Raw genomic sequence first — 18,642 nt, 5'->3', positions numbered from 1 at the left:
TCATAAAAATATTCTTACCTTCTATATATCTGTGTCCAATGTGATCTCTGTCCTTTTTGCAAGCCTTCTCTATGTCCTCATCACTTTCCATCTCCACATATGCCTCACCGCTCGGGCGCCCTTCCCTGGACATTGTCATGTGTATTCCAAGCTTGCCGTCTTTGATACGACAATCATCTGAAACAATTTTTTCCTTCTCTAGTACTAACAACAAAATTTCTACAAAAAGATTTATTTGAAACCACCGTATATTACAACTGCCAGATAGAGTGACCCTGTTCTTAATATAGTGTAAAATTTATTCATTTACGTAACACATTTACAATGATATAAAATTTGTAAACTTAATACCACAGAAAACATTAACTCACATACAGATGTAAATATAAACAAAAGGGTTTAATGAGAATACAACCGCAGCATGTCATGGCCTTGCTGAAGGAACCACATATGCATATACTTACAATGGTATTTAAGAAACCACAGGAAACCAAAATTAAGAAGGTATGGCAGTGTGGAAAATAAACATTTTGGTAAGCATAATTACTTTAGAATTAAATGACTGTCACAAGAACATTCAGTTAACATTTTCACACAGCCAATTAGTGAGACCTAATCTTACATTTAATAACTAACTTTTTAATGAAGAAAGCTAGGGGTTTACCGTCCCACCAACTGAGGTCATCTGCCACAGAGATTAAGCCCACACTGAGGAATGAAATTGGCCATGTCCTTCCCAAAGTAACCATATAAGCATTTGCCTTAAGCTATTTAAAAATGCCACAAAAAACCTGAACTAGAAGTCTGAAAAAGATTTGAAATTCTGTTCTGAATAAGATTCCAGTGTTACACCACATCACTATCGTATCTGGTTTTAATGGTATCGAGATTATCTCATGAAAAAAATGTGAAACTCATGTTGAGGTAGTCAACTGTATTACCAAGTGAAATCATCATATGTGAGGAACCTTTATGAAGAGCATTGGCAAAAGGTTTAAAAGTGTCCCCAACAGGATACGAGTGGCATACTATTTCATTTCGAATGGGACAAGTGGTTTCTTCTGAACAATAGATTTCCTCCTCTAGTCTATCAGGAAGATTAAATGACCTGTGAAAGAGTTTTCACTAACTGAATATAATTCATAGAACACAAAAATAAATTTAATAGGACATGAGTCAACAGCTCATATTCTGAACACTTTGCAGACATATTGCTAACTAGCAAACACCTTTGCAGATATTTTATAACAAGATATTCCCACACTTCCCACGGAACAAGCATCCCTCCAGCACAACAGGAGTCCACAGGCAACAAAGACTACCTGCCACACAGCTGCAGATTATGGACGGATGTGCGTGCACACACGTATGCACAGTCTGACAACTGCTGGACTGCACATCAGTTGTTTGTCCAACCTCATCCACAAGCACCCAGCTGTCTAAGTGGTTACTCATGCTGCAAGCTGCTTGTCATTGGTCACAAACTGCACACAAAAGTAATATTTCCATTTATATTGTATATGACAATGAACCCTGTATCAGTGTGAGGTTAATCCCTGATAACTAAATAAAATGTTGCCTTTTTCTGTAATATAAATGACAAAAGGTTTTAATCAGGAAAAGGAATAAGCAAGCTTCAGATATAGCAAAATGAACCGTCTGCAAGTTGTAGACTAAGTTCTAGACTAAAGCAATGAGTAAGAATTACCACGAGTGGGTTTAACTTTTTGGAACAACCTGTTCAGTTGAGCTGTGGTGGTTTTCTCACTATGTATCAATATCAGTATTTGTATGATGTTAGACTAACACATTGCCGTTTGAGCACAGCGCCATCTCATGTGGCAGTTTCTGGCATGGTGGCCAGTTTGGTGGGAAGTATGAGCTGAGTAACGAAGCTGTAACTAGCTTTCCATGGAGCCTCTTCGCTGCCGTATTAGCTGTTGACGGGCAATCAATACTGGGATCATGTTTGAAGTTATTGAGTACCGAGATGGCTTGTGCTGCGATTTATCAGAAGGGTGCCAACTGTCAGAGCTGTGCTCACTGTCATTTTGGTCTGTCTTCCCTCTGTTGGGTACAGATCTGGTAGACATTTTAAACTGATTCATTGGATGATATCTCAACTATAATTTGTTGTCTGTGTTAACCTTATTTATCCATGGTGCTTGTGGTCAATTTCACCTCAAATCATACAGGTCAAGAGTGGCTGTGTCACATCACAAAGTTTACCGAAAAAATTATCTTTAAGTCCCACACAGTACCTCTCCAAAATACAATATTTTGATTTTCTGGTGACTTGTAAAATCCCTGCAGACCTCTCTAAATAAGAGTATTTGTGAAAACGCAACGAAAGGGAAAACTGAAATAAAAAGCCAAAAGTGATACAGATCTGTATTTTCAATAAATACTTTGTTCTCAATACTACGAGACATTAATACATATACACTTCTGAGCTTTTTCCTTTTTTGGAAAAAAACTATGAAAAGTCACAATGTTAACTGTCTTGAGAAATGATAAAGTGGAAGGACTGTCAATGTATTTGTACGTTAAGATGAAAGAATCAAATTTTTTGGTTATTTAGAAATTATTTTCTCCAAAACCCCCATCCTAAATGTTCTAAAAATTTCATGGTACATGAATTGGTAATTGTATTTAGGGAATGTACAATCAGAATGGGCAATATTTGTTTGTACAAAATGTGAGAAATCTTTTGGGTACAGCTAGCTCTACTCTCCAACTAAAAAAATCATGGACACACAATTTTATGTAAATGTGATGCAAAACTGATATTTCTGAATCAAAGTAATTACTTTACCACATAAGAGATTTGGAAAACAATTCATAATTTTCTTCAAAAATATTTTAAAACAAAAATGAGATCTAGAATATTTATACCCATTTTTTCTTTTTATGATAGTATTCACAAATTATTGTATCACGATTTTACCTCATGACTTTCCATGAATTAAAATTGCCTACAACTTAACAATCAACACTGCACCATTGAAAAGAATTAATTTGCTTTTTCATCTGCTTCTCACTGAAGCTGTATAACCAAGCAGAATTTGCACACGGGCAATGATGATCCAACAACAGCAGTACTTGGGATATGGGAACTGCACACTACTCTCAAGATGGCCATTTGAAAGCATCAGCAGGACCATTAGGTGTCAAAGGTTATATCTTGCAGCTCATGAGACACGTATCTGTACCACCCACCATTAATTGTCATACACACAAGAAATGAAGTGGCCCACTACCAAGTCTTCTAAAGTATACTGTGATCTCTGCATTTCACACACAGTAATAGGCTGCTTTTTGTGGAGAACCGTTCTCACAATGTTTGTGTCACTCCAGGATGCAACCCAGTAGCGACTTGATGAAATCCCTACAAGAGGCTTCAAAAAGCAGACCACTTTTTTAAACAGAATTCCCTTAATGTAGTTTCATTTAGAATTAAGAGTTTCAGATTTGTTACAAATGTTGATATGTTGTGTACCAATCCAGTAGCATCTATTATAGCTTCAACAGCTTCATGCTGGAGATTAAATCTTGTTGCAAGATGTTTACGAAGACCACCTATCCCATCACATGCACTTTCCACAACTTGCTGAAAATACCCTCTTTTTGTAATTCCTGTACTACAGTATTGTCCAAGCTATAAACCGAAAGCAGTTTTTAAAATGATATGCTGTACCATCAAGACACATACACATATCTAGGAAATGCATGGCCTCTAGATACGAAGTCAACAATTATGCCGACAGTGTAGCATGCATGTGCACTGGCATAAATGAGTGTGTCACTGATAATAGCAAAAGAGTGTGATGTTCCTAGGAAGTGAATACTGATATCTGTGATGTGTGCCAGTGGTAACATTGAATTTCATGTTGCAAAAGCAACATACCAGTTCTCAGCAAAGTCGAAATGAAATAATGTGTCATTATTCTGGGATGTGGCCAATTTTACTTCTACTGTGGCCTGTCTCTGAATCCTCCAATATTATGGTGAGCTATTCCTTTCATGAACCAATGCCTAACCTCTGTAACAAACTTCTCCAGCTCTACTGTCTTCAACTTCCCTGCCTCCCACAATGCACAGTTTACATTATTGTCAGGGTCCTGAAGGTGTAATGCTTCAACAGTCATCACTTCAACACCAGGACACATTGCACACTCCTGAAACTACCATTTATCTTGTGGCTCTTGACATACATACAAAAGCATCATGTTCATTTCTGTGAACTACTTTCATGTGAAACTACTTATGGCATAACAAACAAGTTTCAAATTAGTGCAGCAAATACATGTGCATACCTCCTTCACCATTTTACCCATTTTGGATGTAAGGAGCAGAAATTTGCAAGACCAATTTTTAAATTTGGGTTCTTTTCATTAGGAGATAAATGACTAGATCAACAAGAGAAGCATAACTCCTATGCTTCTCCTATTTCTCTTATCTTTTCACCTTTCTAACCTTTTCACCAACAGATAACATCAGCCTGGTTATGACTGCTCGCTGCAATATTTATCATCACTTAGGTAATATTCCAGAGCAACAGCGATCTTATCATATTGCAACAGATGCCCACAATAAGAATCTAAGCATGCTCAAAAACCTCTTGACTTTGAGCTTTTGAAATTCAATAATGTGAGGAAGTATTTCTGTATCTGCTGCTTCGAGTAACTACCTGGTATCAGTGTAAATGACTATCTTCTAAGTACATGTGGATGCTGAGATAGCAATATTTAGGTTTCAAAACCACACATCACATTTCATGAACATCCTCAGTTTATGCACCAAGTTCATCTACAATATACACTCTCAAAGTTTTTAAGACGTTGCTTGTGTAAAACTTGTTACAATTTCTTCCACTTTCCTTTTTACATACTGTTTTCTTCTTGTGTTTTTTTATGTTTCCTGGATGTTTAAGAGGGATATAGTAGGGGATACAGCAGAAATGCTAAAATTCAACATAACTTCACACACATGAATATAAACATCTGTACTGTATTGTTCAGTTTCACATTCGGATGATCATTTACGTGGGTTGTCACTAAATTTCCTCTTGTAGTGGGTGTAGCAATTCCTGAGCAATGGATGTGATGCTAATTTCCAACAACTATGAAGTGTTTTTCACTCTTCTTAAAACCACCTACCTGAGGGTTTTCATATTCCACACACCTCACTCTTTCACTACTGTATTTCTTCCCTGACACTGTAGCTAACAGAAAGCTCAAACCAAACTGAAAGCATTATGGTAGGTGTGCAAGTTCTAACTCATTTGTTATAAACAGGAGTGCTGGAAACAGTGTTACCAACATGCAAATTTTACACTAGAAATTCAGTGATGCAAAATATGCAGAATGCTGAAAAATGTTAAACACTTCACATACAAAAAAATTTCCAACTGCATTTGCACTGACTACTATAAATTAACCAAACAATATCTTGTCTAATTCTCAAAAGTTTTCGGATGGGGCTTTTGAGTAAATAATTCATAAAACTTATAAAATTGCATTTTTTATGTCTTTAGTAACTAACATAATACAGATAGCTGAAACGGAGAAGACACTGTTTATAATTACATCAGTAGTTGTCTTCAGAGAGATTGGTTTGATGCACTTCTCCACACTACTCTACCCTGTGCAAGCTGCTTCAACTCCAAGTAACTATTGCACACTACAACCTTCTGAATCTGCTTAGTGTATTCATCTCTTGGTCTCTGGTGATTCCAGTCAACATTGTCAAAAGCTTTCTGTAAGTCTACGAATGCTAGAAATGTAGGTTTACTTTTCCTTTATCTTCTAAGATAAGTCATACGGTTAGTATTGCCTCACGTGTTCCAACATTTCTACGGAATACGAACTGATCTTCCCCAAGATCAGCTTCTACCAGTTTTCCCATTTCTCTGTAAATAATTCTATCATGTCTCCCATTACATCCTCACCTACGCCCTCTTCCATTTCCATAATTTGCCCTCAAGTACATCGCCCTTGTATAGACCCTCTATATTCTCCTTCCACCTTTCTGCTTTGCTTTCCTTTCCTTGCTTACAAGGGAACCTCCCCATCAAAACCCCCTCAGATTTAGTTATTAGTTGGCACAGTGGATAGGCCTTGAAAAACTGAACACAGATCAATCGAAAAAACAGGAAGAAGTTGTGTGGAACTATGAAAAAAATAAGCTAAATACACAAACTGAGTAGTCCATGTGCAAGATAGGCAACATCAGGGAGAGTGTAAGCTCAGGAGCGCTGTGGTCCCGAGGTTATCATGAGCAGCTGTGGAACGAGGTGTCCTAGGTTCAAGTCTTCCCTCGAGTGAAAAGTTAACTTACTTTATTTTCGCAAAGTTATGATCTGTCCATTCATTCATTGACATCTCTGATCACTGTAGTAAGTTTAGTGTTTTTTGTGACCGCACCGCAAAACCGTGCGATTAGTAGACGAAAGGACGTGCCTCTCCAATAGGAACCGAAAACATTTGATCGCAAGGTCATAGGTCAACCGATTCCTCCACAGGAAAACACGTCCGATATATTCTATACGACACTGGTGATGGCATGCGCGTCACATGACGAATATGTTGTCAACCCACCTAACTTGTACACTTGCCAAATGGGTAAAAAGATTCTTCTACCTTGCCCGATTTAGGTTTTCTTGTTAATGTGATAATCACTCCCAAAAACACGATGAAAACATAAGAGTTTGTCACAAACTGCAACAAATGAGTGCAACAGATTCACGGTCACACAGTTTTCCCTGTGCTGTGTCAAAACATAGGTTTTCAACGTTTTCAAATTTTTCCGTGTGTAGACTGTCAAATTCTGCATATGCCCAAGCAAATCTGAACATGTCCTACAATTTTGGAGAGCGAAGTTGATTATGTGTGAGTGCCTGAACTTGATAATTGACCCCATTTTTCCTGACGCACTGCAATTCGGATGACATTCGGCATTTGCACAAGTACCCTATTCACCTGTTGCTGAACTTGCAGTCCAAATACACCATTTTTTTCCCTGCAAACATAAATAAAATGTAGGTAAAAGAAATCCTGCTTTGTTCGGAGCATATTGTATGTGAAGTGGCATGCAGCTGGTCTACAGTACATTCCGTGTCGCCTTCAACTAACTATAGCGTGCGGGTCAATTTCATTTCATAGTTAAAACCGGACTGATGTGTGGTGATAATATATGCGTCTTCATACTGTTGGAATCTGACTTTAGTTGCTGTAACAAACGTCTTGGAACACTCTAAAAGTTCTTCCAGTTTACTCGCGCAGTTCTTGCTTACATATTTATTAATCTTCCTGCTCATAATTTTGTATTTTCTTTTGAATGTGACAAGCCAATGAAATGAATCCTTGAAGTCCAGGCTTATTTGTTTAGTGTAATACAATCCCCAAATCTGTAGGTCTGTATCATGCACTGCACTTAATTCATTTCTGGCTTTAATAAATTGTCGGTATACATGGTTTTCTAGTTCACTGAACTTCTGTCTTCGGGTTCCACCTCGTTCCACGACTTCTTTGCAATATTTAATTGTGCTTTTTTCCTTCATCCCTTTAAATTTCTTAAATTTGTTACTTCACTCCATAATCTATATTTGTGTCTTAATTGGTTTGGACAGTAACCGGTATTGGAGCATTTCCTTCATGTAACCCAAAGAAGTACCATCAGATTGAAGTCCCAGTATTTCCTCTTCGTGTTCTTCGTACTGATCGTCAACAATCTCATCTGGTATGTACAGCCCCACAGCAATCAGCAAGGTATCGTCATCACCACACATACTGTTTATCAACAAATGTAGGAAGTAATCATACAAATGTTCGACGATCATCCGATCCCTTAAGGAACTTTCCTATTCCTTACAGTTCGGAAAATATTCATTGACCTTGTTATTGAAGTCGCGAGCTATATTTGCTGGATTCATATTGCCCACGAAATACATCTCACGTATTTAATGCACTCTCGTCCAAAGTAGCAAACAGTCAACTGCCAGCCAGGGAGCCTCATTAGCAGGAATACTCTCTCTTCGGTGCACTGTAGTTGACTGACGTGTGTTTCGATGTTTGTTTAGGTGTAGCGTCCCCATACTACGGCGCAGTTACCTCGCATCCGACAAATGGACAGATAATTGTCTGAAAATAAAAAATTAAACTTTTCACTCGAGGGAAGACTTGAACCAAGCACCTCTCGTTCCGTAGCTGCTCACACTAACCAAGGGACCGCAGCACTCCCGAGTTCACACTATCCTTGATGTTGCCTATGTTGCGCATGGACTACTCAGTTTGTATATTTTGCTTATTTTTTTCATAGTTCCACACAACTTCTTCCTGTTTTCTGATTGATCTGTGTTCAGTTTTTCAAGGCCTATCCACTGTGCCAACTTATAACTAAATCTGAGGGGGCTACGATGGGGAGGTTCCCTAGTTAGAACTGGGTTTCCATCTGAGCTCTTGATATTCATACAAGTGGTTCTCTTTTCTCCAAAGGTCTCTTTAATTTTCCTGTAGGCAGTATCTATCTTACACCTAGTGACATAAGCCTCTACCTCCTTGCATTTGTCCTCTAGCCATCCCTGCTTAGCCATTTTGCAGTTCCTGTCCATCTCATTTTTGAGACCTTTGTATTCATTTTTGTCTGCTTCATTTACTGCATTTTATGTTTCCTCCTTTCATCAATTAAATTCAATGTCTCTTCTGTTACCCAAAGATTTCTATTAGCCTTCATCTGTTTACCTACTTGATCCTCTGCTACCTTCACTATTTCATCTCTCACGGCTACCCATTCTTCTTCTACGCTATTTCTTTCCCTGTTCCTGTCAATCATTCCCTAATACCTCTGAAACACTCTACAACCTCTGGTTCTTTCAATTTATCCAGGTCCCGTCTCCTTAAATTTCAACCTTTTTGCAGTTTTAATCTACAGTTCATAACCAATAGTTTGTGGTCAGAGTCCACATCCACACCTGGAAGGTCTTATAATTTAAAACCTGGTTCCTAAATATCTTTCTTACCATTATATAATTATCTGAAACCTTCCAGTGCCTCCAAGCCTCCTTCATGTATACAACCTTATTTCATGATTCTTAAAGTGTTAGCTGTGATTAAGTTATGCTCTGTGCAAATTTCTACCAGGCAGCTCCCTCTCATTCCTTAAGCCCAATCCATTTACACTTACTACTTTTCCTTCTCCTCCTTTTCCTACTATTGAATTCCAGTCCCCTATGAATAATTGTCCCTCCCTTCACTATCTGAATAATTTCTTTTATCTTATTGTACATTTCTTCAATCTCTTCATCACCTGCGCAGCTAGTTGGAATAGAAACTTGTACTTACTGCAGTAGGTGTGGGCTTTGTGTATCTTGGCTACAATAATGGGTTCACTGCACTGTTCGTAATAGCTGACCCGCACTCCTAATTTTTATTCATTATTAAACCTACTCCTGCATTACCCCTATTTGATTTTGTATTTATAACCCTTTATTCACCAGACCAGAAGTCTTGTTCCTCGTACCACCAACTTCACTAATCCCTACAGTATCTATCCATTTCCGTGTTTAAATTTTCTAACCTATCTGCTCAATCTAGGCATCTGACATTCCACACTCCGATCCGTAGAACGCCAGTTTTCTTTCTCCTGATAAAAACATCCTCCTGAGTAGCCCCACCCGGAGATCCAAATGGACTGGACTATTTGACCAAAGTGGACACAATCATTTAACCATACAGTAAAGCTGCATACGCCTGGGAAAAATTACAGCTGTAGCTTCCCCTTGCTTTCAACAGTAGTATCTGTTTATAATTACATCAGTAGTATCTCTTAAAATGACAGAATATAGCATCCTGTGACTTTCCAATTTACAGAAAAATGTTGAAGTGGGAAAGTTCTTAAATTTGCAAGTTAAAGGAAGCCCATTAGCGTGCGGGTGTCCACTAAATTTCAGAACACCAGGAGGGAGCTTTAATGTTAAACATCTGCCAGGTCTCCAGTACTTTTGGTTTATTATACATTTTTGTTCTCTACTGTTTTAGGAGTTATTTACAAAATATACATTAAAAAAATTAAGATAAAGGAAAATACCTTATACAGAGGTCTAATGTATATCTCGAGAAATTCACGACCACAAGTTGACATGACCCATATGACGATGAAATCAAGCCAGCATAAAGTGTCGCGTTTCAGAAAACAGCTTATTTTGATTGAATCTTGGCAGGGTGCATTAGTAGGTGTTACCGCCTCCCTTTAATCCAGATTTTTAAAGTAAATGATTGGCCATCATTTTCAATGGGAGGCACCACAGATGATTAATTGTTCATGTCTGAATAGGTGCCTCTTCTGCTGGTTTATTGGCCTATTTATAATTTGCTTTTGTTGTTCTGGTTTCTTTGAAGCTAATGCTAAATGCTGTTTAATGAATTATATAGTGCATCTGTTCTAATTAAGTGGCACAGATAAATTTTGATCTGTTCCAGGATGCATTTGCTGTCTCCGAACTGGTATGGACTAATGTGTGTACTGATGAGCTTTGAATGTCATGCAAGTATCCTTGCAGTTGCTTTAATGGTTTGCTGGAAAGATAAATTTTTCTGTAATTACCATCATATTGCTGACATTTTTTTTAAATATTTGTAGCTGGTTTTTTAATTATTTTGGTTGACTTGCTAAAAGGCAGTAAGTTTTCATGGTTTCTGGTAAGAGCTCAAATTACTAAATTCTATCCTTAGAGTTAATTATTTGATGCATGGCTGTGTTTGAATTCTAATTAAAATTATTTGTGCTGCAGGGAACTGCCATTAATAATTTCTTGTATCCACTGCTGGTATGCATTACTTAGGATCGGGCCCCACCTACCCATGCCTCGTCTGCTTGCTGAACTGGCTGTTTTACGCTATTTGGAGCGCATATGTTCGGCAGCCCACACTTGTTTCCTCCAACTGCAGCCACACTACTTACCACATTTACTCGAATCTACGCCGCACTTTTTTTCCGTTTTTTTTAATCCAAAAAACCACCTGTAGCTTAGAATCGAGTGCAAAGTAAAGGAAGTACTGAAAAATGTTGGTAGGTGCCGCCACAACTAACTGCTGCCGTCGAATATATGCAGTGCTACACAGGCATGCTTTGCAGGCACAAAGATAAATACTGGCGCCAAAACCTCTGCGTCAGTAAATAAATTAAAAAAAAGGTGGAAGACGAGCTTTTTTTTCCTTCGCCCCGAGTTTCGACCACTGCATTTTCATACATTATCAATCGAAGTAAATACAAATTCCGTATTTTTTATCTTCGAATGTTGCAGCATTTGAATGTACTACGAAAATCCGACTGGCAAAACTGTTATGGATGTTTGTCAATATGGCCAACTCTACGTTCTGAATTTTGTGAGCAAAGACGGTTGCTAATAGGAACTTTTACGAATTGTGAATCACATGCATTATTCTCTTCACCATAAGAATAATACAAATATAAACATTTTGCCATGTATTCTTTCATGTTTGCTGCTATCTCATTTAAATTCTGACTGCCTAATAAACTACGAAACTAGAGTGAGACAACAGCAAACGCAGAAGAATATACATATCATGTTATGTCATGTTTATATTCATATTATTCTTATGCGCAATAGTGATACAGTCAGAAATGAAGCACGGCAATTGACTAGATTTTTAAATCTAAGATGACTAACTTCTGTGCAGAATGTAATGTACTAAGAGGCGTCTGCAAAGATTTTCAAACGGAGAAAATTTCTTTGCTAAACTCTCGTTCAGAACATCTTCCATCATAAGCAGTCTATTATTTGGATCTTGTTGACCGTTATCAAAGAAAGCAGCAGTGTAAGTAACAACAAATAGCAGCCTCTTGCCATTGTTTCGCTAATGAGACGATTCTCCCCCCCCCCTCTCTCTCCCCCCAAATCCCTTTTTTGTAAGCGGTGGTAGCACGCACAAAAGCAAGCCATGCCGCAAGAAGCGACAGGCCATAAACGCTCATTATCAGAATGCGACAAAAAATGCATGACAGTACAGTAATGCATCTTCAGCTTAGAGTGACAAACACCTATAACAAAGAACGGCACTTATCAGATCAAAGAAAAGTAAGCAATCAATTCAAACCAGAAGAAGCATGTGAGAAAGGAAGGATACCCGTATAAATACAGACGGAGCACCTGACAGAGCGCTTGACACATAGCAATGGCTACCTGGTAAAGCTTAACTGCTAAGCTTACTTCTCGAACCAAACTACTGTAGCTGCATTGTCATTCATTCGACCTAAATTGTCTCTCATATTACAATGCACCAACTTTGTTTCGATTTGGAGGTGCGGCCTAAAATTTTTCTCTCCCCTTGAATTTTGATTCTCAAATTTCAGCTGCGGCTTAGATCTGGGAAATTTTTTTTCCTTATTTTGAGTCATTGTTTCAGGTGCGGCTTAGATTCGAGTAAATACGGTAATGCTCCTGTTGAAGTTATACTTGGAATAATTCTGAATTTGTATCCTTTAGCTTGTTGTCTTCGGCTTAAGCTATTTTTGATGTGTATTGGAACCCCAACTTATACCTTAATCTTTAAATTTTCTGTTAATTATTTAAATTTGCATTGAATTTTAAATGGATCTCTCACTGCTTCGCCTTTTAATTAATTTAAAAATAATGCTGAATTGGCTGCTATGTGATTGAAATTGTAAAATAAACATGTATTCTGCCAGTAAATGAAGTGAGTAAAATTGTCACTGGTCCAGCCCTTCCCGGGTGTCCTTGGTTGAATTAAGAGGCCATTATCACCATTTCAGTGGTGTATGTTAGGGTCCCAGGTCTCATAACCTGGAATCATTCGAAGTGGACCATCGTTTGCAAGTAATTGACAAAAAAGGATTTCACTTGACGAAACAGCCTTAAATATGTTACACAATATCAGTGTAATGTAATGGTTCAGTTGGGTTCCTGCGTGCGGAAGACTGTGTTCCAATTTCTCATCAGGTACTCTGAAATTTCTTATTTGTAAACATTTATCCAAAATATTTTTGTTCAATTCATCTTTTTAAATATTGTTAATTAACTTTTAATTATTTGCTTCATCACTTTAATGATTGTATTATGTTTTTATTTGCTCTCATTTCTCTGCCTTTTTTTTCATTTGGAAACTCTGCATGACATTTTAATTATTTCCATTTACCTATCACATTTAAAAGTTTTAAAATGTTCATCTGTTGGTTAAAAAACGGAGGATAGTGGAGGTGCAATGGTTGAAACATGTATTTACTACAAGAGGGACATTTTCTGGGCGATAACAGTCATATAAACAAAAAATTCAACTAACTCCGAGTACTACTCACGCACCAAGGGTTCCACACAGTTAACTATGTCAACAGATAGATCATGCATCACAAGAATTGAGAATTTCGACATTTCTTACCTGTTATCGATACTGGCAAGATATGAAAATGAGATACGTAAATGGCCATATCTTTTTGACTGCACTGACTTAAAAGCTTACATTTATTACACCACCACAGGACACTAGACCTTAGCTGGCATTCCGATTTGTTACGTCAACTTCCTAAGAAAGAAGTTCTCAGAGGTGAATGGACAGTCGGATAAAATGTGCCAAAAAATATTTTTCGTATCATATGAATAAAACAATTTTGGGATTTTTCCTTTGGTTGTACTATGGAATCTTGCTTATTGCCGAATTTCACTTTGATTCCATTGGCTTTGAAGCTTCAATTTTCCAAATGATAAGAGTGGTAGGAAGAAAAAAATAAAATGCAAATGATAAAGTTAATAGACTGATTTAAATGGTGTGACAAAGGATTAAAAAAACCAACTAACTGAATGACAAAAATTGTGATTTTAACAAAGTTTCAAAAATATTTTTCAAAGCACCTGAAGAGATTTGAATCCATGACTTTTTGTATGTTAGGACTATCTTTACCATTACACTACACCACTACTCTGCATAACTCATACCTAAGGCTCCAGCAAATCACACGAAATCCCTCTTTGATTATTCACAAATCAGGCACTCATGTTAATAGCTTCAGGGTGTGATACTGTGACTCTTACCCAACATCACTGTACAGGTGGTTTTGAAGAAGTTGATCACACCCCTGGGGACATCTACTTGTCTGTTTCACTTGCACCACTAACTCCCATCTGATCTGGAGTTTGGAAGAGCAATAACAACTTATGGTGCTTGCTGATAGTGTGTTCTTTGATATTACTACTTGAATATGTGGAGAGACCTTAATTTACTAATATTTTTATGCGGATACACTCACAATGACAGTATTGATATCCTAGCCTACTACTAACTTCCAGGCGTGTGTCAACCAGAACTAAATCACCCCCACCTTCCCAAGGAAGGTCAAGTATGGACAGTTTCCAATGGTAGAACTAGTCTAACAGCCAGTAACAGGGAGGTGACATGTAGACAACGTCCAAGATGGTGTACCCAGGCGACAAGACTGCTAAGGCAGGACGGCAAAAGTCCACTCTACCGGCAGCTATACTAGATCAGTCTCACGGCTGTTCAAGACAACAGCACAAGTCAATGTTTGCTGTTACTATTCAATAAATAAATCACTACATTATGCACCAGCCTTCAGCAGTACTCCTGTCTTTGACATCACACTTGGTATTGTTAAAATAAAGGAAATTAAAATCTCTCTTCCATATGGCTACAGGGATTTTATGCCTTCCTATAAGGCAATGTAGTAGGATAATAGATAGTTAACACAGTTGTTTTAGATAGACAAATTGTGAAGTGATGGTTGATGGGCTGAGTGCAATCTTCACATTTTTTGTGAAACATTAAGGAAAGGCTCTTTGTTAATGAATGATGTAGGTCATTACACTTCCAGTGGACTGGTGCTAGAGTTCCAGCTCAAACCATTTCTGAAACCAATGACATTTTAACCTAGATTCCACAATGTCTTGGATGGACAGCTCCGGTTCCATTTCTACAGCTGAAATCAGCACAAGTAATTTTTTTATCAATGACACTACACACACGCACACGCGCACACACACACACACACACACACCACTACCCAGACTGTAATCCGGTAGTTAGAACTGGAATTTCATCTGCTTTCAATGCATTAACTGTCAATATTGCAGCATCACTGGAAACTGCGAACTCTTATACTTCAAGATTACAAGCCACAACATGTGAACTATGTCCTGGAAGCTCTGCTTACTCTGACTTCAACTGGACACTCGCCTGTCCCAGCAACTGTGTGGCCTTTGGCAAAGTTTCTTTCCTGATCCAAATAAATTTGTTCAATTTCTTTCTGTGCAATGCAGAAGCAGCATGAAATATCACAGAACTTAAATCACGAGGCATCAATTTTTCATTATCTGAAGGTCTCTGAAAACTAGTGTGGGCTGCCAATCTTGGCTGTCCCTCCAATTCCATCACAAGGAAACATTCCATGTCAATTCCACAGAAATTCCACTCCGTATATATATCAAAAGTCATTTTCATGCAGGAATAAAGTTACAAAATTCTTGTACTGGGAAGCAGACCCATGACAAGTATAGTTCGCGGAGGATACGGTGGCCGATGTCCAATGACTAGTTTTGGATAACGGGGTGGGTGACTTCATTCATTTGTTCAGGGGAGGCAGACAAGCATTTGCAAACTTTTGGGTGGTTAGCAATGACAGAATTGATGCACATGCTCTAGAATCTTTCTCAATAATTTTACAGACACTATGTTGTTGTTTTAGTCTTCAGTCCTGAGACTGGTTTGATGCAGCTCTCCATGCTACTATATCCTGTGCAAGCTTCTTCATCACCCAGTACCTCCTGCAGCCTACATCCTTCTGAATTTGCTTAATGTATTCATCTCTTGGTCTCCCTCTATGATTTTTACCCTCCAATACTAAATCGGTGATCCCCCCTCCATGTCTCAGAACATGTCCTACCAACTGATCCCCCCTTCTAGTCAAGTTGTGCCACAAGCTCCTCCTCTACCCAATTCTATTCAATACTTCCTCATTAGTTTTGTGATCTACCCATCTAATCTTCAGCATTCTTCTGTAGTATCACATTTCAAAAGCTTCTATCCTCTTCTTGTCTAAACTATGTATCGTCCATGTTTCACTTCCATACGTTGCTACACTCCACACAAATACTTTCAGAAACAACTTTCTGACAAATCAATAATCGATGTTAACAAATTTCTCTTCTTCAGAAACACTTTCCTCGCCATTGCCAGTCTACATTTTATATCCTCTCTACTTCGACCATCATCAGTTATTTTGCTCCCCAAATCAAAATGAGATTTTGGCAAATGATAGCACACACAGGGTATTTTGCCACATGGTTATTATGCAAAATCTTCATCTACCGTGTTATACCACTAACTAGACTTTTTTGATGAAAGAAAGTAATATTTCAGGCTGTCATTAGCTAGTGAAACAAAAAGTGCTATGGGTTTTGGAACATAAGCAAAAACGTTACATTTATTTTGCACCAAGGATGCACTTTTAGTAAGATGCTGACCTTAATTTAGTGAGGAACAGAGGGGAAAGTTAATAAATCGCTGTTTCAGAATTCTTTCACAGCTACACCTGCACAGCATGTTAGTGAGGCGAGACTGTAAATTCCGCCGATTTTTGGCAAAATAAGCAAATTTTAACACGACAACAAGGGAAATGTGTTAATTATCCTTATCAAGTGAATAATTCACAACAAAATATTTGTGTTAATATGGATGTCAATGCCCAGCACTCAACGGCCATTGCCAATATCAGCACACTATGCCAGCACTGCCGTAAGTAAAATTTAAACCATAAAGATCCCCACTGACTTTTCTAAAACAATCATCTACCTTACTGACTTCAACCCCATAAACAACTGTACAAATGCCAAGAGAAATACATGGGTAGACATTTACTGTTCACATCTGATACCAAAATTGGAAAACAAATTCTAAATTTTCAGCTTAATGTAATCCCAACAACAGTTTGCATTATCAAATTCCCAAGGTGAAACAACATATCTTCCTGCTGACTAAACCTTTTAAAGACATTTCTAACATTAAATGAATGTATGGCCTTATGTATTCAACAATAAAAGTGCTCGAAGTAAAACTAATTCTACAGCAACATAAATGTATGACAACATTGTTATGTACTGGTATTCGCCAATCTCTTAAACTCAGAAGCAGTTCCGGCCTTTAACAATAGGCTTATTCTATTTAGTGTTCGCTCACGTCACATGCAACTAAGTTCCGACTACAAGCACAAAAAGCCCTACACTCTCGTCCACTTTATATCAGAAAGTGACATCCGCTTAAGGAAGGTAAACTATCTTCTACGATACTCACTGAAAAATTGTAAAATTTCGTCGACCGTAGTCGACCATGGCAAGCCACGCAGTTTAACGACGTAAGCCTCGTCGTCATGATCACCAGAGCCAGACATCTTTCTTTCCGGCTGAAAATAAATTTTGCACACTGAGAAAATCATTCATCTAACACTATAATGCTCTTGCTACAATTAACACAAATAATCTCACATCCTACGCAAACGTATCCCCACGAACATCTGAAGCCATACGAACATATCTAAGGCATAAACCAATGTAAAACATAATTCCTCATTGGCCATTACAAATATTCATAAGAGAAAAACATTTGTGTAAATCCTAACACGTTGACAAAGCTTAGGAAGCAGAACACTGATATAACACTTTCCGGGAACCTTTAGTTGGGCAAAATATTTCATATCTATACAAAACGGGAAATAAATTATGCACTAGATCCAATGCCTTTAACATGCGGCGTTTTGCTTCTTCATGCATTTCAACATTTCACGACACTTTGCTGGAAATCCTCCAGACTGCTCAGATTCTTGGATTTTAAGCTACACGAAATCTTGATACTTTACTTATGAAGAATATATTGGGTTCCTTAATAGGAATACGAAAACCGTTATGGCTGTTTCACCCGCACCCGTAGCCGACCACTTACGCTATGCAAGATATGTTTTTCTTAGTCGATCAATTTTGTTATATAATAAACGAATTCTTCCAACATTCATCATTCACAAATAATTACAATAATTCCATACCTTTACTTCAGATTTCATATCCCCATCAGTACTACGAGTTTCCTCCATGAGTAAAATACCTACGTTCGATTAAGATGGCGACTCTACAGGACCGGGAAGATCGAAGATTTCCACAAGAATGGCGTCAACCTAAACAAAGATACTACATTCCAATTCATACACAAAGATATTACTTAATGCAGCCTTCCAATGCTCTAAAACAATTCATTAAAATATGAAAGCAATTTCAATAATTATTAATTTTCATTTAAAATAAAATATTTTTATATTTTTCAAAATCAATTAATCAACTACTGACTATGCACATGACATGGTTTCGTCAGGTGTATACAAGTACACACCGGTTCACACGAGACATCAACGGATGTTCACCTCGCATCAATTCGTTTAAACCAGTACCGATCGGTGAAAGTGAGGTTATAAGATACTGTCCGTAATACAGAACGACCTCCATGTCAACTAGCACGGATTCCGAAACTCGCACTTTTCTCACATGACAAACTGCAAGCTCTACATAACGGCAGTCAGATAGTGCAGTATTTCCAAAAAACATTTGACTAT

At 37.8% G+C, this 18,642-nt stretch overlaps 1 protein-coding gene across 2 annotated transcripts in view; it reads right to left on the bottom strand.

Moving 5' to 3' along the window:
• LOC126248122 (heterogeneous nuclear ribonucleoprotein H-like) overlaps positions 1–18,216 on the bottom strand; it is a 29,646-nt gene extending 11,430 nt beyond the window's left edge. The window contains exons 1-3 of one of the 2 annotated variants that reach the window (XM_049948815.1): positions 18,145–18,216; positions 17,337–17,445; positions 19–177 (exon numbers count right to left, since the gene is read on the bottom strand). In XM_049948815.1, the coding sequence (XP_049804772.1) occupies positions 19–177; positions 17,337–17,433 (256 nt within the window). In that variant the 5' untranslated portion in view covers positions 17,434–17,445; positions 18,145–18,216. Of the gene's footprint in view, positions 1–18; positions 178–17,336; positions 17,446–18,081 lie in introns of both variants that reach the window. The other variant, XM_049948809.1, reaches the window with a different exon arrangement.
• Positions 18,217–18,642: the final 426 nt, after the last annotated feature.

This window comes from Schistocerca nitens, chromosome 1 (genome assembly GCF_023898315.1).
Source record: "Schistocerca nitens isolate TAMUIC-IGC-003100 chromosome 1, iqSchNite1.1, whole genome shotgun sequence".
NCBI lineage: Eukaryota > Metazoa > Arthropoda > Insecta > Orthoptera > Acrididae > Schistocerca > Schistocerca nitens.
This window is presented reverse-complemented; position numbering and strand designations above follow the sequence as displayed.